Source organism: Sebastes umbrosus, chromosome 11 (assembly GCF_015220745.1).
Source record: "Sebastes umbrosus isolate fSebUmb1 chromosome 11, fSebUmb1.pri, whole genome shotgun sequence".
Taxonomy (NCBI): domain Eukaryota; kingdom Metazoa; phylum Chordata; class Actinopteri; order Perciformes; family Sebastidae; genus Sebastes; species Sebastes umbrosus.
The window spans coordinates 18,750,850-18,773,313 of NC_051279.1; the positions used below are offsets into that span (position 1 = coordinate 18,750,850).

At 38.5% G+C, this 22,464-nt stretch overlaps 2 protein-coding genes across 2 annotated transcripts; both read right to left on the reverse strand.

Moving 5' to 3' along the window:
- Nucleotides 1-1,995: 1,995 nt before the first annotated feature.
- Nucleotides 1,996-7,782, reverse strand: LOC119497168 (probable serine carboxypeptidase CPVL). Its single transcript, XM_037785089.1, has 13 exons — nucleotides 7,627-7,782; nucleotides 7,323-7,504; nucleotides 6,894-7,015; nucleotides 4,675-4,789; nucleotides 4,479-4,537; nucleotides 4,293-4,372; nucleotides 4,124-4,190; nucleotides 3,837-3,959; nucleotides 3,123-3,254; nucleotides 2,855-2,953; nucleotides 2,544-2,717; nucleotides 2,249-2,431; nucleotides 1,996-2,162 (listed from the first exon to the last, which is right to left on the reverse strand). Exons 1-13 carry the CDS (start codon nucleotides 7,629-7,631, stop codon nucleotides 2,064-2,066), a joined length of 1,440 nt encoding a protein of 479 aa, XP_037641017.1. The 5' UTR covers nucleotides 7,632-7,782; the 3' UTR covers nucleotides 1,996-2,063.
- A 4,767-nt stretch (nucleotides 7,783-12,549) lies between these two features.
- On the reverse strand, nucleotides 12,550-18,204 carry LOC119497139 (probable serine carboxypeptidase CPVL). Its single transcript, XM_037785022.1, has 13 exons — nucleotides 18,185-18,204; nucleotides 17,881-18,062; nucleotides 17,447-17,568; nucleotides 15,228-15,342; nucleotides 15,032-15,090; nucleotides 14,846-14,925; nucleotides 14,677-14,743; nucleotides 14,390-14,512; nucleotides 13,677-13,808; nucleotides 13,409-13,507; nucleotides 13,098-13,271; nucleotides 12,803-12,985; nucleotides 12,550-12,716 (listed from the first exon to the last, which is right to left on the reverse strand). Exons 1-13 carry the CDS (start codon nucleotides 18,187-18,189, stop codon nucleotides 12,618-12,620), a joined length of 1,440 nt encoding a protein of 479 aa, XP_037640950.1. The 5' UTR covers nucleotides 18,190-18,204; the 3' UTR covers nucleotides 12,550-12,617.
- Nucleotides 18,205-22,464: the final 4,260 nt, after the last annotated feature.

Here is a 22,464-nt window from a genome sequence, read left to right on the forward strand (position 1 = left end):
ATCATTTTAGAGCTATTTTAGAGTTAGATACGAAAGTCTCTAGTTTCCTTTTTGACATTTGGGTCCAGGTTCAGAGAAAAAGATATTTGTTACTGCAGAGGCAGATGAAAAAAGGACAGATGGAAGTGCAGTGTGAGTGTGTGGATTTGTGAGAGGTGGAGAACAATTCCTATGTATTAATGATGTTATAATTGTATTATTTTAAATCTAAAACTATAAATATTGTACATAATGTCAGTAATTTCTGTAATCCTGTACATGTAATGCAACCACCTTTCTTTTTGAAGGGAGTAAATGTGTGGTACATGTTTGTAAATAATGTTCGCATAGCACTTGTTGCCTTTTGTTTGTACGTCGAGGCTCATTTTCAGCGCTTAAATACATTGTTTATATGTAATGAACTGATGAAATCCATTCTGGCCTGCATAACTTTGTACATTTTTTTTCGTGTGTCTGTAATGACATTGTCTCTCATTTTTGTTTTGCATTTGTACAGATGTTAAAGTATCACTGCAGTTACATTACGGTATGAAAATAAAGCACTTGTTCTGTAACATACAACTAACTGATGTGATTTGATGTCACAATTAGCTTGTACTTGAAATCCGGTGACACAAATGTTTTCTGTGCAGATAACCAGAGTACAAAAATGAACTGAGAGATTAATTGAATATTTTAGGAATTCTATTAAAAAGAAAACTAATGTTGACATCAAGCGATCAACAGTATTTCCCCGATGCTTGTCCTTGAAATATAACTGCTCATTAAATAGTTAGGTGCTTTAAAGGTTTAGAATACTCATTAATTATTGAACCGTCTAGACATCTTGATAGATGCCTGATGAAATAACATGGCAGTTAACTTCAGTACACAAACATGTTTGTCAAAAAATAACCAACTAAAACTACAGAACACTTCAGCGTGTCAAATATATTTTAAAGCCACATGAATAGCCGAAAATAATGAAATTAATAGCAGGCATTGTTTATTGTTGTAACATGCAAATTGGCCCCTATTCTTCAGAGATATGAGCCATCTAATATTGTTTTTAGGATCTATGTTCAATAATAAGAAATGTAGTTGTATTAACTTTTTAAAAAATGCATTGAATGACAAGTTTTGTGAAGTGCTATTGTTTAATTTCTGTCTTTCTAAGGAAATTTCTTTGAGCACAGTGACCCCTGGTGGACAAATTCCATTCAACAACAGGTGTGTCAATTAATAAAAAGGCTTCTCTGATCATTAAGACACTCAGATTTAGAAAAAAAACAAAAAACATTTTATTTCAAGACAATTCATCTCTGGTTTCAAGGTGTTTTCTTTATATTTCATCATCAAGCATGTTCTGATTGAATGCAACAAAGACTATTTTCCTCATACAATCAAACAGAAATAAACGTGAAATAGTTTTCACAGAACTCAGGTTTGATAATCAGACTGAATTGGCAGTCATTAACACTTATTTTCACTATTTGATGATTCAAATGTCTGGATCCAGGCTATGAGAAACTTATTTCATTCGCAGTCCAACGTCCCACACCAAATGTCACCTCTGCTAAAATACTGGGGGGGAAAAAAATCCACAAGGTGCTGATTTGGCTGAGACAATCAACAGTCCATCCATCCATCCATCCATCTGCAACCGCTTATCCCGTTAGGGGTCGCGGGGGGGGCTGGAGCCGATCCCAGCCGACATTGGGCGAAGGCAGGGTACACCCTGGACAGGTCGCCAGTCCATCGCAGGGCTGACACATATAGACAGACAACCATTCACGCTCACATTCACACCTACGGGCAATTTAGAGTCCACAATTAACCTAACCTGCATGTCTTCGGACTGTGGGAGGAAACCGGAGTACCCGGAGAAAACCCACGCTAACACGGGGAGAACATGCAAACTCCACACAGAAGGGTCCCAAGCCGGATTCGAACCTGCAACCCTCTAGCTGTGAGGCGCCAGTGCTAACCACTGCACCACCGTGCAGCCCCACAATCAACAGTCATTAATCAAAAATATGCTCTTTAAAATGGTTGTGCTTATGTGTTTCAGCACCAAAAACACATCATATAAATCCCTTTGTTGAGAGGAATCTGTCAATCATGTCAAAGGACCTCGCCGGTTGGTCGTAAGGCAGAATGTGTCCTCCTCCTCGGATGATGACCTGCGCGACAAGAGGACAGAATTTAAAATGGGTGTTCACGGAGTTCCTTTCACATTGTTTTTCAACTGTTGTTATTAACCGCCCACCTGGTAAAACTCTCCAACTTGTCTCACATAACCTGCCACCTCGGTGTCGCTGGGCTGAAGCTTCCAGTGGAAGCGAGGGGCTGTTTTGTACTCAGCCGCCCCGGTCCAGTTGACGGTAGGCAGGAACCTCTCAGTCAGTGGGGCTGCAATGATTACATCCAGTTGACCATTGTAGATTAACACCTGGGTGTATGTAGAAATGGACCAAACAGGAAGAGACTATTAGAGAGGGATTTTCTAAGCAACATACAATTAAACAAAATACAACTACAGCGTATAATCCCACACCCCTCACCCTATAGTTGTCCATCAGCACCCCCAGCCACGGTTTGATGCTCTTCATGACATCCTGCAGAAGGTACTTCTCCACCTCCGAGCCGTCGTGGAACGTCAGGTTCCCCACATGGATGGCACGCCGCACAGCTGGCAGAGTCACAAACGAGGAGAAGTACTCCTGGTCTTCAGGCTCCTGTGGTACACAAAAAAAGCAAATGTAGTGGGTTAAAACTATTTTAAGTAATAATTAGTTCAGATGTATTTAAGGTTTTGCTCAAAGAAGAAGTCCCACAGGCAGCTTTGAGCCCTGCCAGCAGTGTTTCTACGCACGTGACATGTCATGTAGTTGTAGTAGTTGGTGCAGCCGGTAGCATTTTGAAAGAAGGAGGGATATGGTTCAACATCACCATTCAGCAAGCTATCAAAAACCTGAAGTCAGACGTTAACAAAATAGTCAGCTAAAGGTTTGACTTTATTCACAATTTTACTAAGAATGAGAATAAAAATGGTATTTATTGAACGATTATAAATTAATGAAAATCTAGACAAATGATGATAATAAAAATCACAGACTTTTCTGACATATGTAACCTCTTACCTGAAAAGCCTCCAGCCACTTCTCCTGCTGGATGAGTTTAACCCCAAAGTCCGTCTGCTCGACGACGTACTGTTTCTGGAGTTCATCTATCATACCTGTTTGGTACATGAACTCAGCATAACCACCCAGCATCTGAGATGGGGAAAAAAAGTAAAACATTATACTCGTCTCATTTCTACATTGACATGTCTGAACTGTAGACTACTACACCAATAACACCTGACGGGGTCAAGCTGAAGAGAAGTGAAAAGCTCCCTGCTGGAGCGTGACTTTTTTTTTTAAGTGTAGAAACATGAGAACAAAGAGAGCGAGAGAGTTATTAACCAACTTTCTGATTAACACAAGATTGCTTGATGATTGCTCCTCATTGTATGAGATGGGATGAGATGAGGCATGAAAGAAGAGATGAGATTAGAGATGCAATGAGATACTAGATGAAAGATGAGAAAATTTGATGATTTTTTTTTTTTTTTAGGGGCACAGAGCAACAAGTACAATCTGGAGACACAGGAAATAGGCCTTTTTCACTGCAGACATTTTGACAGTAACACCTGTGCTTTTCCTACTATGACAAGTTAAAATGTCTGCAGTGAGAAAGGTTCATTCATTAGTCAAGATGATGAAGTTTAGAATCTAAATCAGCCAGAATAACTGATTGTGTGTTCAGAGGCTTTAAAGAATATCAGAAAAAATGACTTTTTGTCAGATACGCACCAGTTCTGGATCACAGAGCCCGCCACCGATAGCCATCCCCATGAAGTTAATCTTCACCTTGGCAGTGGGGTTGTTTTTATGAATGTAGTAAGAAATGGCAGGAACATACTTCCCTGCGTAAGACTGCATGGGGACAGAGAAGGTTTACAACCTCCAATTTATCTTGCATGACAAGCATCTAATGAGTATAAATGTGTGTCCAAGTTAAAAAGCCACTTGTATAACACCACTACTATATCAATTAATATTAATATACAAAGCTTGAAAAGAAATAAAAACAAACATACCTCCCCGGTTGCATAGAACTCATTGGACTGATACTCAGGAAAGATCTGGAAGAACTGTGTTAAAGCACTTTTAAAGAAAAAAAAGGAAGAGATGGGAATAAAAGTTAGTAATCAAACCACCAGACTCATAGATCCAAGTGACAATGACACTATGTGTGAGTTATTTCACCTGTACAGATCTCTGCCGACATCATCCTGGTTCTGAGCAAAACCTGCGTCCTCATCAGTGAAGCTGAAACCCGTTCCAACCTATAAAAAACAAATACTCCTCCTCAAAGACTTCATGACACCTTGAATGAAAGATGTGTTTCAAGTTGTGGCTTTTTTTGTCTGAGGATGAATAAGTAATACGTACCGGATTGTCGATGTACAAAACTGAATATCTCAATGTCCAAGCGTAATCCCTCATACCAACTGCAAAGACACAAAACATATTATATTGGAGTAAATAATGCTCCAATATAAACTATACAGGGCTCAAGCTCATTCAGTTAAATAAGGATTACAGTGCATGTGTATGTATGCCGCTGTAGTACCAGATCGGTTCTTACCAGTCAAGTTCTTAAACACCACATACGGTCCATGTTCCACAAAGAGACCGAACATGGAGGTTCCACCGGGCCCGCCTTGCAGCCAGAGCAGCACCGGAGCTTTATCTTGATTTGCCTGTCAGTCAGGGCATCACACAGAAAGTTAAGATCTCAGCACCACCCAGTGGTTACTTCAGTTTATTAACAATAGAGGTCAGGTTTAGGTTCATCAGACTGTAGAACTGTGGCAAACAATCAAAGTAAAATGTCAAACATCTGTCTTTTATCACCGAATATGTGAATATCAACACCAGACTATCAAATTTAACAGATTTACGGCTGAAATAAAGATTTTTATTTTTATTTTAAAGTCTCAGAAATGTGTTTAAATATGTGAGTGACATCAACTCTCATACAGTATACTAATAAACACTGACTCCTGTAAATGGTAGCTGTCACCTGTAGAAGCATCTTCACAGAGGCTGAACTGAGAGGATGAAAATGGACTGAATGGAGAGTCATTATTTAGGGAGATGAAAATAAATGTCATGCACTATAATGTAGGGGTCTAAGAAAATATCAACACATATGAGTATCGTGATATTATTACTGTATCGATTCTCCTAAACACTGTATCGATTTTAATTAACCTCATAAAGATCTGACGGCCCGCCATCGGGCCTGGCTGCTAGGAGGCTAAATAACACTCCAAAGTTACGCTAAATTTTGGCGAGGAAACACTGGCATGGTTTTCACAGGGGTCCCTTGACCTCTGACCTCAAGATATGTAAATGAAAATGGATTCTATGGGTACCCACGAGTCTCCCCTTGACAGACATGCCCAGTTTATGCTATTCCAATGCAGTTTGGGGAAAAAAACATGCAGTTTTTTGCATGCAGTATAAACATGTTATTTTTGCCAATTCTAAAATGGTTTATTTCTGGTGTGTTCTTTACACTACGACAGTTTTCCTAAAATTATACTTCGCAATATATACAGTCGAAATGTTACTCCAGTATCATGATACGCATCGTATTGCCAGATTCTTGCCAAACACAGCCCCGGTATAATGTGAGGTTTTCTATAAATATTCTTTATCGCTACAAATATTTCACTCAGTGTTATGCAAGTGGCATGTGACATTACCATGCTGAAACATTAAAAGGAAGATATGAGACTTGGTTACTGATTTACAGCTTTTACCAAAAACAAAGTTCACCAAAAATAGCTCAGTCTTCCTGCAAGACCCTGGTTAAAAAAAACGTGACTTTTAACACAAAACACAAAGTCTACCACCATCATAGCTTACATTCCCCCAATGATTGCAGCTGACTAAATACACACAGGTGCAACTCCTCCTCACAGGTTGGACTGAGTAATGAATACCTCAAGTGCAATCAAGTTGAGTTCCAAAGAAAACAATAAGCACGAGAACGAGTATTTATCTAAAAATATCTGCTTCCTCCTTTTTGTGATCCTCTCCTATAAACTGCAGCACTGACAGTAATGCAACTGTGTAACATGGAAAGAAGAAGTCTGAGCCTACCATCAGTGCACCCCAAAGTCAAATCTCCTCAATGGAAAAATGATTCTCAACATTGGTGCACAATAAAAGTTGCATTGTGTGTATCCTACCTGCCCATGCAGCACCACATGACAGACCCGAGGTTAGCTGTGAAGAAGGTGTTGCTTCTTTGCTATTAACTATGCTGGATTATCTTAATTAGTAACCTTCCACATTAGAAACCAGCTAAAGATATAATTTAAGTTAAAACAATATTTTTCAGGAGTTGGTGAAGACCAAACCAGAGGAAAAAAAAAACACAGAATAATGGATTTGGATTCATCAGGTGGCCAGAAGCACAACTCCAGTGAGATAATAATGCTGCTCTATGTGCGCTGCATGTGTAAATTGGTAATTGTTAACCAGAATTAAATTTGTTTAATAATCCTGTATATGCCAGCTGTGTGTAAAATTAATGTTTGTTTTTTAAAATGCTACCATGTATACTAAAATCACTCACAATATCTTTAAATCTTTATATTGTATTAGCTATTACATTAGTATTAGGGTCTTTTTCACTGCAGATATTTTCACTTGTCATAGTAGGAAAAGCACAGGTGATACTAATAACAACAACACTATTTCAAGTGTCAAGCCATGCCAGTGTGAAGGTGAGCCAGCATGCACAACAACAGGGCACTCATTATTAATGTTAGTACTGAAGTCTGAGCCTACCATCAGTGCAGGGAAGAACCAAAAGAAGAGGTTGCTATTGTATTTCTTGTTGACAGTGAGGTACCCGGCATGACTCTTGACGTTTGCACCTGGCAGATCTCCTACCAGACTCAGTTTCTTGGCTGGAACAAAAAGAAGAAAAGATGTCTGCAGTATGATTTTTTTTTTTTTTTTTTTTTTTTTAAATTGAACAAATTCAAATTTACAAGCAACATGGGTCATAGATTATTGCATTCGACTAAAAGGAAAAGATGCATACAGAACAAGAACAGATACAATATGTAAAATTATATATGAAAATAATAATAAATTAAATTAAGGGCTAGGGCTGTATACCTGTAATTCATATTCTTCTATTATGCTAAGAAGTTTCAATGCATTTTTGTTTTTCCTAAGGCTCTGTATAGTAATGCGGGTGCACTTATATACCTTCATCTATGGCTCCCTTCTCCAGGTATGGAGTGAGGAAGAGAGGAGACCCGGGGTCGACTCCATTCAGGCCGCTGACAGAGTGAGATTTTCGGCAGAAGAAGGACGAGCAGCTCCGTGATGAGAGAGCAGAGTCCAGACAGTCCACCAGAAAGAGGAAACCCAGAGTTTCCCTCCACAGCCTGCCCAATAGTGACAACATCAATATCAGACTACAGACCTGCTCAGTCATGTGTGCACCTCAAATACCACAATACCACTCACATTTCAAAACAATCTGATCTTCTAATTTGTTAAAACTCACCTCATGTTCACTGTTGTTTCTGTGGCAAACAGAATAAAGTCCAGCCTTTAGTCAGAGAGACGTCTTGTGAAGTCTGTCAGCTGTGTGGACTGACTAAACGGCTGAGGAGTCACATGATCAGCTCTGCGGTGGTCACGTGACGCATTTAGATCACGTGGTCATTGTTGTTTAGTTCACTGTTTTTTAAGTCCTCAACGAGGTCTTGCAGGAAAACTTCTATGTTCAGTTCAGTTCAGACAACTTTATTTATCCCCAAGGGGGCAATTCATTTGCAGCATTCCCAGTCCATACATCCATACATACAACAGACAACCAATAATTAGTTAAATCAAAGGAAACATATTAAAGGCATGGGGCAGTTTGAGGGACAAGTTACAATAAGAACCATATAAACACATTAAAAAAAAATAAGAAACAATATATGAGAACAACATCAGGTCTATGCTAGTTGAACATAATGGTTAGAAGACAAACGAATGGGATTCAAAGCTAACAGTTAATAAGCATTAACTCTTATACATTATTATTGCATTATTATGTATTATATACTACTGTATGTATACAGTCTATGATTTAGAAGGATAATTCTGAGCATGTAGGTCTTTATAATGACCCATTTGATCCCTTCTTGTAATTTTTTTTTAATTATCTCATTTTAAATGGGGCAGTTGTATTCATAGATTAATTGAAGCACACACTTTATATTATTTCCTGTTGAGCACAAAGTGTTCAAGTGTTTCCTTTAAACTCACTGCCAGAATAATGCTCAGTCAGCATTTGGAGTTTCTGTACACTTTATATAATAAGGAAGGAAGCATAAAAATTGAGACACGAAATGACTGGTTTGCTTCTCACTGTCATCTCGAAACTTGATAATTAAAAGTTGTGTAAAGCCTCCAGGTTTGACTGTGATAGGCTGGGACACCTGTCAATCAAGCAAAAAACACCCCAAAGTCAAATCTCCACACATATGAGTATCGCGATATTATTACTGTATCGATTCTCCTAAACACTGTATCGATTTTAATTAACCTCATAAAGATCTGACGGCCCGCCATCGGGCCTGGCTGCTAGGAGGCTAAATAACGCTCCAAAGTTACGCTAAATTTTGGCGAGGAAACACTGGCATGGTTTTCACAGGGGTCCCTTGACCTCTGACCTCAAGATATGTAAATGAAAATGGATTCTATGGGTACCCACGAGTCTCCCCTTGACAGACATGCCCAGTTTATGCTATTCCAATGCAGTTTGGGGAAAAAAACATGCAGTTTTTTGCATGCAGTATAAACATGTTATTTTTGCCAATTCTAAAATGGTTTATTTCTGGTGTGTTCTTTACACTATGACAGTTTTCCTAAAATTATACTTCGCAATATATACAGTCGAAATGTTACTCCAGTATCATGATACGCATCGTATTGCCAGATTCTTGCCAAAACACAGCCCCGGTATAATGTGAGGTTTTCTATAAATATTCTTTATCGCTACAAATATTTCACTCAGTGTTATGCAAGTGGCATGTGACATTAACACGCTGAAACATTAAAAGGAAGATATAAGACTTGGTTACTGATTTACAGCTTTTACCAAAAACAAAGTTCACCAAAAATAGGTCAGTCTTCCTGCAAGACCCTGGTTAAAAAACACGTGACTTTTAACACAAAACACAAAGTCTACCATCATCATAGCTTACATTCCCCCAATGATTGCGGCCTCATTTTTGTCTGTTTGTGCATCTGGATTTTAGGATCCATAGTTTTGAGTATGTATGGGAATTATGTTTTGCCTTCTTTCCACTGCAGAACAAAGTTCAGCAATGTGTAAAGAAAGAAAAACAAAAAAAGAGTGTGAGAAAGTGACTGAGCATGATTTTTTTTTTTTTTTTTGACTGGCATCCCACAACTGGCAAAGTGTTTTTAAAGAGGAGCAGTTTATGCCTGTGCTTTTCCAAAATGTCACAATGTGCCTGAATCTCTCTTAAAATCTTCCGTTGGCTTTCTGTAGACAGCGACTGTTCTTCTTCAAACAATCAAAACCATTTAATTCTCTGCGTTTTATTAATGAGTCGTCTCTGTTATCGGCTTTGTCGTGGATGTCTGCTGCATGTGAGCTCAAAAACCAGCTGACCAAGGAGAAAAATACCCGCTTTCCATTTGACCTCTGACCTCTTCATCAACTTCTCTTCCTCTCTTTCTCAGGCCTCCTCTGCCGAGCGATGGATGTACTAACCTTTTTTTTAACCTCCCTTACAGCCTTGAATCTTCACGCCTTCTCACGTTGACTCCTCTTTCTCTCTTTTCCTACGACCAGGAATGTCGACTCATTAGCATGATGACCATGATGCACTGTGTTTTACAGTAGGATGGATGAAATACATTCCACTGACAGGTGGAGCGATCGCAGAGCTGTCTATGCACTTTGTCCTCTGTCGTGCCAGAGGGTAGAATAGCCATATTAAGGTCCGAGTAATTCTCAGTGATCCCCCTTCCCCCCCTTTTTTCACACACCAGCGCGAAACTTAAATGTGTTTGGCTTTATGGAGAGACTGTGCCTGGCATGCATCACATGTCTGTAGATAAAAGAAGGGAACCTATAGGTGCTTGTATTGTAAGGACCCTGCACCGTTAAGTTTGTGCTCTTTTTATTCTGGAAAAAAAAAAAGATGAAGGATGTGAATTGAAAAGCTTTATCCTCATTATGGGTTACATTCAAGTTTTGTCAAAGCATTCAGACCGTTTGAGTCTGTGTGTGCAGTTTGATGTGTGTCGATGAGAGAAATCGATTCTCTTGAAAAGGGCTTTGTCGTACCAACCCTTTGAGCTGAAGCTTGCCTTATGTTAGGTTGTTTTTTAGACCATATTTAGACTGTTAGACCATTCCAAATTAACCTCTTGCATGTGAAATTTATGACCTCAAAATACTTTCAACTGGAATCATTTTAGAGCTATTTTAGAGTTAGATACGAAAGTCTCTAGTTTCCTTTTTGACATTTGGGTCCAGGTTCAGAGAAAAAGATATTTGTTACTGCAGAGGCAGATGAAAAAAGGACAGATGGAAGTGCAGTGTGAGTGTGTGGATTTGTGAGGTGGAGAACAATTCCTATGTATTAATGATGTTATAATTGTATTATTTTAAATCTAAAACTATAAATATTGTACATAATGTCAGTAATTTCTGTAATCCTGTACATGTAATGCAACCACCTTTCTTTTTGAAGGGAGTAAATGTGTGGTACATGTTTGTAAATAATGTTCGCATAGCACTTGTTGCCTTTTGTTTGTACGTCGAGGCTCATTTTCAGCGCTTAAATACATTGTTTATATGTAATGAACTGATGAAATCCATTCTGGCCTGCATAACTTTGTACATTTTTTTTCGTGTGTCTGTAATGACATTGTCTCTCATTTTTGTTTTGCATTTGTACAGATGTTAAAGTATCACTGCAGTTACATTACGGTATGAAAATAAAGCACTTGTTCTGTAACATACAACTAACTGATGTGATTTGATGTCACAATTAGCTTGTACTTGAAATCCGGTGACACAAATGTTTTCTGTGCAGATAACCAGAGTACAAAAATGAACTGAGAGATTAATTGAATATTTTAGGAATTCTATTAAAAAGAAAACTAATGTTGACATCAAGCGATCAACAGTATTTCCCCGATGCTTGTCCTTGAAATATAACTGCTCATTAAATAGTTAGGTGCTTTAAAGGTTTAGAATACTCATTAATTATTGAACCGTCTAGACATCTTGATAGATGCCTGATGAAATAACATGGCAGTTAACTTCAGTACACAAACATGTTTGTCAAAAAATAACCAACTAAAACTACAGAACACTTCAGCGTGTCAAATATATTTTAAAGCCACATGAATAGCCGAAAATAATGAAATTAATAGCAGGCATTGTTTATTGTTGTAACATGCAAATTGGCCCCTATTCTTCAGAGATATGAGCCATCTAATATTGTTTTTAGGATCTATGTTCAATAATAAGAAATGTAGTTGTATTAACTTTTTAAAAAATGCATTGAATGACAAGTTTTGTGAAGTGCTATTGTTTAATTTCTGTCTTTCTAAGGAAATTTCTTTGAGCACAGTGACCCCTGGTGGACAAATTCCATTCAACAACAGGTGTGTCAATTAATAAAAAGGCTTCTCTGATCATTAAGACACTCAGATTTAGAAAAAAACAAAAAACATTTTATTTCAAGACAATTCATCTCTGGTTTCAAGGTGTTTTCTTTATATTTCATCATCAAGCATGTTCTGATTGAATGCAACAAAGACTATTTTCCTCATACAATCAAACAGAAATAAACGTGAAATAGTTTTCACAGAACTCAGGTTTGATAATCAGACTGAATTGGCAGTCATTAACACTTATTTTCACTATTTGATGATTCAAATGTCTGGATCCAGGCTATGAGAAACTTATTTCATTCGCAGTCCAACGTCCCACACCAAATGTCACCTCTGCTAAAATACTGGGGGGGAAAAAAATCCACAAGGTGCTGATTTGGCTGAGACAATCAACAGTCCATCCATCCATTCATCCATCTGCAACCGCTTATCCCGTTAGGGGTCGCGGGGGGGCTGGAGCCGATCCCAGCCGACATTGGGCGAAGGCAGGGTACACCCTGGACAGGTCGCCAGTCCATCGCAGGGCTGACACATATAGACAGACAACCATTCACGCTCACATTCACACCTACGGGCAATTTAGAGTCCACAATTAACCTAACCTGCATGTCTTCGGACTGTGGGAGGAAACCGGAGTACCCGGAGAAAACCCACGCTAACACGGGGAGAACATGCAAACTCCACACAGAAGGGTCCCAAGCCGGATTCGAACCTGCAACCCTCTAGCTGTGAGGCGCCAGTGCTAACCACTGCACCACCGTGCAGCCCCACAATCAACAGTCATTAATCAAAAATATGCTCTTTAAAATGGTTGTGCTTATGTGTTTCAGCACCAAAAACACATCATATAAATCCCTTTGTTGAGAGGAATCTGTCAATCATGTCAAAGGACCTCGCCGGTTGGTCGTATGGCAGAATGTGTCCTCCTCCTCGGATGATGACCTGCGCGACAAGAGGACAGAATTTAAAATGGGTGTTCACGGAGTTCCTTTCACATTGTTTTTCAACTGTTGTTATTAACCGCCCACCTGGTAAAACTCTCCAACTTGTCTCACATAACCTGCCACCTCGGTGTCGCTGGGCTGAAGCTTCCAGTGGAAGCGAGGGGCTGTTTTGTACTCAGCCGCCCCGGTCCAGTTGACGGTAGGCAGGAACCTCTCAGTCAGTGGGGCTGCAATGATTACATCCAGTTGACCATTGTAGATTAACACCTGGGTGTATGTAGAAATGGACCAAACAGGAAGAGACTATTAGAGAGGGATTTTCTAAGCAACATACAATTAAACAAAATACAACTACAGCGTATAATCCCACACCCCTCACCCTATAGTTGTCCATCAGCACCCCCAGCCACGGTTTGATGCTCTTCATGACATCCTGCAGAAGGTACTTCTCCACCTCCGAGCCGTCGTGGAACGTCAGGTTCCCCACATGGATGGCACGCCGCACAGCTGGCAGAGTCACAAACGAGGAGAAGTACTCCTGGTCTTCAGGCTCCTGTGGTACACAAAAAAAGCAAATGTAGTGGGTTAAAACTATTTTAAGTAATAATTAGTTCAGATGTATTTAAGGTTTTGCTCAAAGAAGAAGTCCCACAGGCAGCTTTGAGCCCTGCCAGCAGTGTTTCTACGCACGTGACATGTCATGTAGTTGTAGTAGTTGGTGCAGCCGGTAGCATTTTGAAAGAAGGAGGGATATGGTTCAACATCACCATTCAGCAAGCTATCAAAAACCTGAAGTCAGACGTTAACAAAATAGTCAGCTAAAGGTTTGACTTTATTCACAATTTTACTAAGAATGAGAATAAAAATGGTATTTATTGAACGATTATAAATTAATGAAAATCTAGACAAATGATGATAATAAAAATCACAGACTTTTCTGACATATGTAACCTCTTACCTGAAAAGCCTCCAGCCACTTCTCCTGCTGGATGAGTTTAACCCCAAAGTCCGTCTGCTTGACGACGTACTGTTTCTGGAGTTCATCTATCATACCTGTTTGGTACATGAACTCAGCATAACCACCCAGCATCTGAGATGGGGAAAAAAAGTAAAACATTATACTCGTCTCATTTCTACATTGACATGTCTGAACTGTAGACTACTACACCAATAACACCTGACGGGGTCAAGCTGAAGAGAAGTGAAAAGCTCCCTGCTGGAGCGTGACTTTTTTTTTAAGTGTAGAAACATGAGAACAAAGAGAGCGAGAGAGTTATTAACCAACTTTCTGATTAACACAAGATTGCTTGATGATTGCTCCTCATTGTATGAGATGGGATGAGATGAGGCATGAAAGAAGAGATGAGATTAGAGATGCAATGAGATACTAGATGAAAGATGAGAAAATTTGATGATTTTTTTTTTTTTTTAGGGGCACAGAGCAACAAGTACAATCTGGAGACACAGGAAATAGGCCTTTTTCACTGCAGACATTTTGACAGTAACACCTGTGCTTTTCCTACTATGACAAGTTAAAATGTCTGCAGTGAGAAAGGTTCATTCATTAGTCAAGATGATGAAGTTTAGAATCTAAATCAGCCAGAATAACTGATTGTGTGTTCAGAGGCTTTAAAGAATATCAGAAAAAATGACTTTTTGTCAGATACGCACCAGTTCTGGATCACAGAGCCCGTCACCGATAGCCATCCCCATGAAGTTAATCTTCACCTTGGCAGTGGGGTTGTTTTTATGAATGTAGTAAGAAATGGCAGGAACATACTTCCCTGCGTAAGACTGCATGGGGACAGAGAAGGTTTACAACCTCCAATTTATCTTGCATGACAAGCATCTAATGAGTATAAATGTGTGTCCAAGTTAAAAAGCCACTTGTATAACACCACTACTATATCAATTAATATTAATATACAAAGCTTGAAAAGAAATAAAAACAAACATACCTCCCCGGTTGCATAGAACTCATTGGACTGATACTCAGGAAAGATCTGGAAGAACTGTGTTAAAGCACTTTTAAAGAAAAAAAAGGAAGAGATGGGAATAAAAGTTAGTAATCAAACCACCAGACTCATAGATCCAAGTGACAATGACACTATGTGTGAGTTATTTCACCTGTACAGATCTCTGCCGACATCATCCTGGTTCTGAGCAAAACCTGCGTCCTCATCAGTGAAGCTGAAACCCGTTCCAACCTATAAAAAACAAATACTCCTCCTCAAAGACTTCATGACACCTTGAATGAAAGATGTGTTTCAAGTTGTGGCTTTTTTTGTCTGAGGATGAATAAGTAATACGTACCGGATTGTCGATGTACAAAACTGAATATCTCAATGTCCAAGCGTAATCCCTCATACCAACTGCAAAGACACAAAACATATTATATTGGAGTAAATAATGCTCCAATATAAACTATACAGGGCTCAAGCTCATTCAGTTAAATAAGGATTACAGTGCATGTGTATGTATGCCGCTGTAGTACCAGATCGGTTCTTACCAGTCAAGTTCTTAAACACCACATACGGTCCATGTTCCACAAAGAGACCGAACATGGAGGTTCCACCGGGCCCGCCTTGCAGCCAGAGCAGCACCGGAGCTTTATCTTGATTTGCCTGTCAGTCAGGGCATCACACAGAAAGTTAAGATCTCAGCACCACCCAGTGGTTACTTCAGTTTATTAACAATAGAGGTCAGGTTTAGGTTCATCAGACTGTAGAACTGTGGCAAACAATCAAAGTAAAATGTCAAACATCTGTCTTTTATCACCGAATATGTGAATATCAACACCAGACTATCAAATTTAACAGATTTACGGCTGAAATAAAGATTTTTATTTTTATTTTAAAGTCTCAGAAATGTGTTTAAATATGTGAGTGACATCAACTCTCATACAGTATACTAATAAACACTGACTCCTGTAAATGGTAGCTGTCACCTGTAGAAGCATCTTCACAGAGGCTGAACTGAGAGGATGAAAATGGACTGAATGGAGAGTCATTATTTAGGGAGATGAAAATAAATGTCATGCACTATAATGTAGGGGTCTAAGAAAATATCAACACATATGAGTATCGTGATATTATTACTGTATCGATTCTCCTAAACACTGTATCGATTTTAATTAACCTCATAAAGATCTGACGGCCCGCCATCGGGCCTGGCTGCTAGGAGGCTAAATAACACTCCAAAGTTACGCTAAATTTTGGCGAGGAAACACTGGCATGGTTTTCACAGGGGTCCCTTGACCTCTGACCTCAAGATATGTAAATGAAAATGGATTCTATGGGTACCCACGAGTCTCCCCTTGACAGACATGCCCAGTTTATGCTATTCCAATGCAGTTTGGGGAAAAAAACATGCAGTTTTTTGCATGCAGTATAAACATGTTATTTTTGCCAATTCTAAAATGGTTTATTTCTGGTGTGTTCTTTACACTACGACAGTTTTCCTAAAATTATACTTCGCAATATATACAGTCGAAATGTTACTCCAGTATCATGATACGCATCGTATTGCCAGATTCTTGCCAAAACACAGCCCCGGTATAATGTGAGGTTTTCTATAAATATTCTTTATCGCTACAAATATTTCACTCAGTGTTATGCAAGTGGCATGTGACATTACCATGCTGAAACATTAAAAGGAAGATATGAGACTTGGTTACTGATTTACAGCTTTTACCAAAAACAAAGTTCACCAAAAATAGCTCAGTCTTCCTGCAAGACCCTGGTTAAAAAAAACGTGACTTTTAACACAAAACACAAAGTCTACCACCATCATAGCTTACATTCCCCCAATGATTGCAGCTGACTAAATACACACAGGTGCAACTCCTCCTCACAGGTTGGACTGAGTAATGAATACCTCAAGTGCAATCAAGTTGAGTTCCAAAGAAAACAATAAGCACGAGAACGAGTATTTATCTAAAAATATCTGCTTCCTCCTTTTTGTGATCCTCTCCTATAAACTGCAGCACTGACAGTAATGCAACTGTGTAACATGGAAAGAAGAAGTCTGAGCCTACCATCAGTGCACCCCAAAGTCAAATCTCCTCAATGGAAAAATGATTCTCAACATTGGTGCACAATAAAAGTTGCATTGTGTGTATCCTACCTGCCCATGCAGCACCACATGACAGACCCGAGGTTAGCTGTGAAGAAGGTGTTGCTTCTTTGCTATTAACTATGCTGGATTATCTTAATTAGTAACCTTCCACATTAGAAACCAGCTAAAGATATAATTTAAGTTAAAACAATATTTTTCAGGAGTTGGTGAAGACCAAACCAGAAGAAAAAAAAAAAACACAGAATAATGGATTTGGATTCATCAGGTGGCCAGAAGCACAACTCCAGTGAGATAATAATGCTGCTCTATGTGCGCTGCATGTGTAAATTGGTAATTGTTAACCAGAATTAAATTTGTTTAATAATCCTGTATATGCCAGCTGTGTGTAAAATTAATGTTTTTTTTAAATGCTACCATGTATACTAAAATCACTCACAATATCTTTAAATCTTTATATTGTATTAGCTATTACATTAGTATTAGGGTCTTTTTCACTGCAGATATTTTCACTTGTCATAGTAGGAAAAGCACAGGTGATACTAATAACAACAACACTATTTCAAGTGTCAAGCCATGCCAGTGTGAAGGTGAGCCAGCATGCACAACAACAGGGCACTCATTATTAATGTTAGTACTGAAGTCTGAGCCTACCATCAGTGCAGGGAAGAACCAAAAGAAGAGGTTGCTATTGTATTTCTTGTTGACAGTGAGGTACCCGGCATGACTCTTGACGTTTGCACCTGGCAGATCTCCTACCAGACTCAGTTTCTTGGCTGGAACAAAAAGAAGAAAAGATGTCTGCAGTATGTTTTTTTTTTTTTTTTTTTTTTTTTTTTTTTAAATTGAACAAATTCAAATTTACAAGCAACATGGGTCATAGATTATTGCATTCGACTAAAAGGAAAAGATGCATACAGAACAAGAACAGATACAATATGTAAAATTATATATGAAAATAATAATAAATTAAATTAAGGGCTAGGGCTGTATACCTGTAATTCATATTCTTCTATTATGCTAAGAAGTTTCAATGCATTTTTGTTTTTCCTAAGGCTCTGTATAGTAATGCGGGTGCACTTATATACCTTCATCTATGGCTCCCTTCTCCAGGTATGGAGTGAGGAAGAGAGGAGACCCGGGGTCGACTCCATTCAGGCCGCTGACAGAGTGAGATTTTCGGCAGAAGAAGGACGAGCAGCTCCGTGATGAGAGAGCAGAGTCCAGACAGTCCATCAGAAAGAGGAAACCCAGAGTTTCCCTCCACAGCCTGCCCAATAGTGACAACATCAATATCAGACTGCAGACCTGCTCAGTCATGTGTGCACCTCAAATACCACAATACCACTCACATTTCAAAACAATCTGATCTTCTAATTTGTTAAAACTCACCTCATGTTCACTGTTGTTTCTATTGCAAACAGAATAAAGTCCAGCCTTTAGTCAGAGAGACGTCTTATGAAGTCTGTCAGCTGTGTGGACTGACTAAACGGCTGAGGAGTCACATGATCAGCTCTGCGGTGGTCACGTGACGCATTTAGATCACGTGGTCATTGTTGTTTAGTTCACTGTTTTTTAATTCCTCAACGAGGTCTTGCAGGAAAACTTCTATGTTCAGTTCAGTTCAGACAACTTTATTTATCCCCAAGGGGGCAATTCATTTGCAGCATTCCCAGTTCATACATCCATACATACAACAGACAACCAATAATTAGTTAAATCAAAGGAAACATATTAAAGGCATGGGGCAGTTTGAGGGACAAGTTACAATAAGAACCATATAAATACATTAAAAAAAAATAAGAAACAATATATGAGAACAACATCAGGTCTATGCTAGTTGAACATAATGGTTAGAAGACAAACGAATGGGATTCAAAGCTAACAGTTAATAAGCATTAACTCTTATACATTATTATTGCATTATTATGTATTATATACTACTGTATGTATACAGTCTATGATTTAGAAGGATAATTCTGAGCATGTAGGTCTTTATAATGACCCATTTGATCCCTTCTTGTAATTTTTTTTTAATTATCTCATTTTAAATGGGGCAGTTGTATTCATAGATTAATTGAAGCACACACTTTATATTATTTCCTGTTGAGCACAAAGTGTTCAAGTGTTTCCTTTAAACTCACTGCCAGAATAATGCTCAGTCAGCATTTGGAGTTTCTGTACACTTTATATAATAAGGAAGGAAGCATAAAAATTGAGACACGAAATGACTGGTTTGCTTCTCACTGTCATCTCGAAACTTGATAATTAAAAGTTGTGTAAAGCCTCCAGGTTTGACTGTGATAGGCTGGGACACCTGTCAATCAAGCAAAAAACACCCCAAAGTCAAATCTCCACACATATGAGTATCGCGATATTATTACTGTATCGATTCTCCTAAACACTGTATCGATTTTAATTAACCTCATAAAGATCTGACGGCCCGCCATCGGGCCTGGCTGCTAGGAGGCTAAATAACGCTCCAAAGTTACGCTAAATTTTGGCGAGGAAACACTGGCATGGTTTTCACAGGGGTCCCTTGACCTCTGACCTCAAGATATGTAAATGAAAATGGATTCTATGGGTACCCACGAGTCTCCCCTTGACAGACATGCCCAGTTTATGCTATTCCAATGCAGTTTGGGGAAAAAAACATGCAGTTTTTTGCATGCAGTATAAACATGTTATTTTTGCCAATTCTAAAATGGTTTATTTCTGGTGTGTTCTTTACACTATGACAGTTTTCCTAAAATTATACTTCGCAATATATACAGTCGAAATGTTACTCCAGTATCATGATACGCATCGTATTGCCAGATTCTTGCCAAAACACAGCCCCGGTATAATGTGAGGTTTTCTATAAATATTCTTTATCGCTACAAATATTTCACTCAGTGTTATGCAAGTGGCATGTGACATTAACACGCTGAAACATTAAAAGGAAGATATAAGACTTGGTTACTGATTTACAGCTTTTACCAAAAACAAAGTTCACCAAAAATAGGTCAGTCTTCCTGCAAGACCCTGGTTAAAAAACACGTGACTTTTAACACAAAACACAAAGTCTACCATCATCATAGCTTACATTCCCCCAATGATTGCGGCCTCATTTTTGTCTGTTTGTGCATCTGGATTTTAGGATCCATAGTTTTGAGTATGTATGGGAATTATGTTTTGCCTTCTTTCCACTGCAGAACAAAGTTCAGCAATGTGTAAAGAAAGAAAAACAAAAAAAGAGTGTGAGAAAGTGACTGAGCATGATTTTTTTTTGATTTTTTTTTTGACTGGCATCCCACAACTGGCAAAGTGTTTTTAAAGAGGAGCAGTTTATGCCTGTGCTTTTCCAAAATGTCACAATGTGCCTGAATCTCTCTTAAAATCTTCCGTTGGCTTTCTGTAGACAGCGACTGTTCTTCTTCAAACAATCAAAACCATTTAATTCTCTGCGTTTTATTAATGAGTCGTCTCTGTTATCGGCTTTGTCGTGGATGTCTGCTGCATGTGAGCTCAAAAACCAGCTGACCAAGGAGAAAAATACCCGCTTTCCATTTGACCTCTGACCTCTTCATCAACTTCTCTTCCTCTCTTTCTCAGGCCTCCTCTGCCGAGCGATGGATGTACTAACCTTTTTTTTAACCTCCCTTACAGCCTTGAATCTTCACGCCTTCTCACGTTGACTCCTCTTTCTCTCTTTTCCTACGACCAGGAATGTCGACTCATTAGCATGATGACCATGATGCACTGTGTTTTACAGTAGGATGGATGAAATACATTCCACTGACAGGTGGAGCGATCGCAGAGCTGTCTATGCACTTTGTCCTCTGTCGTGCCAGAGGGTAGAATAGCCATATTAAGGTCCGAGTAATTCTCAGTGATCCCCCTTCCCCCCCTTTTTTCACACACCAGCGCGAAACTTAAATGTGTTTGGCTTTATGGAGAGACTGTGCCTGGCATGCATCACATGTCTGTAGATAAAAGAAGGGAACCTATAGGTGCTCGTATTGTAAGGACCCTGCACCGTTAAGTTTGTGCTCTTTTTATTCTGGAAAAAAAAAAAGATGAAGGATGTGAATTGAAAAGCTTTATCCTCATTATGGGTTACATTCAAGTTTTGTCAAAGCATTCAGACCGTTTGAGTCTGTGTGTGCAGTTTGATGTGTGTCGATGAGAGAAATCGATTCTCTTGAAAAGGGCTTTGTCGTACCAACCCTTTGAGCTGAAGCTTGCCTTATGTTAGGTTGTTTTTTAGACCATATTTAGACTGTTAGACCATTCCAAATTAACCTCTTGCATGTGAAATTTATGACCTCAAAATACTTTCAACTGGAATCATTTTAGAGCTATTTTAGAGTTAGATACGAAAGTCTCTAGTTTCCTTTTTGACATTTGGGTCCAGGTTCAGAGAAAAAGATATTTGTTACTGCAGAGGCAGATGAAAAAAGGACAGATGGAAGTGCAGTGTGAGTGTGTGGATTTGTGAGAGGTGGAGAACAATTCCTATGTATTAATGATGTTATAATTGTATTATTTTAAATCTAAAACTATAAATATTGTACATAATGTCAGTAATTTCTGTAATCCTGTACATGTAATGCAACCACCTTTCTTTTTGAAGGGAGTAAATGTGTGGTACATGTTTGTAAATAATGTTCGCATAGCACTTGTTGCCTTTTGTTTGTACGTCGAGGCTCATTTTCAGCGCTTAAATACATTGTTTATATGTAATGAACTGATGAAATCCATTCTGGCCTGCATAACTTTGTACATTTTTTTTCGTGTGTCTGTAATGACATTGTCTCTCATTTTTGTTTTGCATTTGTACAGATGTTAAAGTATCACTGCAGTTACATTACGGTATGAAAATAAAGCACTTGTTCTGTAACATACAACTAACTGATGTGATTTGATGTCACAATTAGCTTGTACTTGAAATCCGGTGACACAAATGTTTTCTGTGCAGATAACCAGAGTACAAAAATGAACTGAGAGATTAATTGAATATTTTAGGAATTCTATTAAAAAGAAAACTAATGTTGACATCAAGCGATCAACAGTATTTCCCCGATGCTTGTCCTTGAAATATAACTGCTCATTAAATAGTTAGGTGCTTTAAAGGTTTAGAATACTCATTAATTATTGAACCGTCTAGACATCTTGATAGATGCCTGATGAAATAACATGGCAGTTAACTTCAGTACACAAACATGTTTGTCAAAAAATAACCAACTAAAACTACAGAACACTTCAGCGTGTCAAATATATTTTAAAGCCACATGAATAGCCGAAAATAATGAAATTAATAGCAGGCATTGTTTATTGTTGTAACATGCAAATTGGCCCCTATTCTTCAGAGATATGAGCCATCTAATATTGTTTTTAGGATCTATGTTCAATAATAAGAAATGTAGTTGTATTAACTTTTTAAAAAATGCATTGAATGACAAGTTTTGTGAAGTGCTATTGTTTAATTTCTGTCTTTCTAAGGAAATTTCTTTGAGCACAGTGACCCCTGGTGGACAAATTCCATTCAACAACAGGTGTGTCAATTAATAAAAAGGCTTCTCTGATCATTAAGACACTCAGATTTAGAAAAAAACAAAAAACATTTTATTTCAAGACAATTCATCTCTGGTTTCAAGGTGTTTTCTTTATATTTCATCATCAAGCATGTT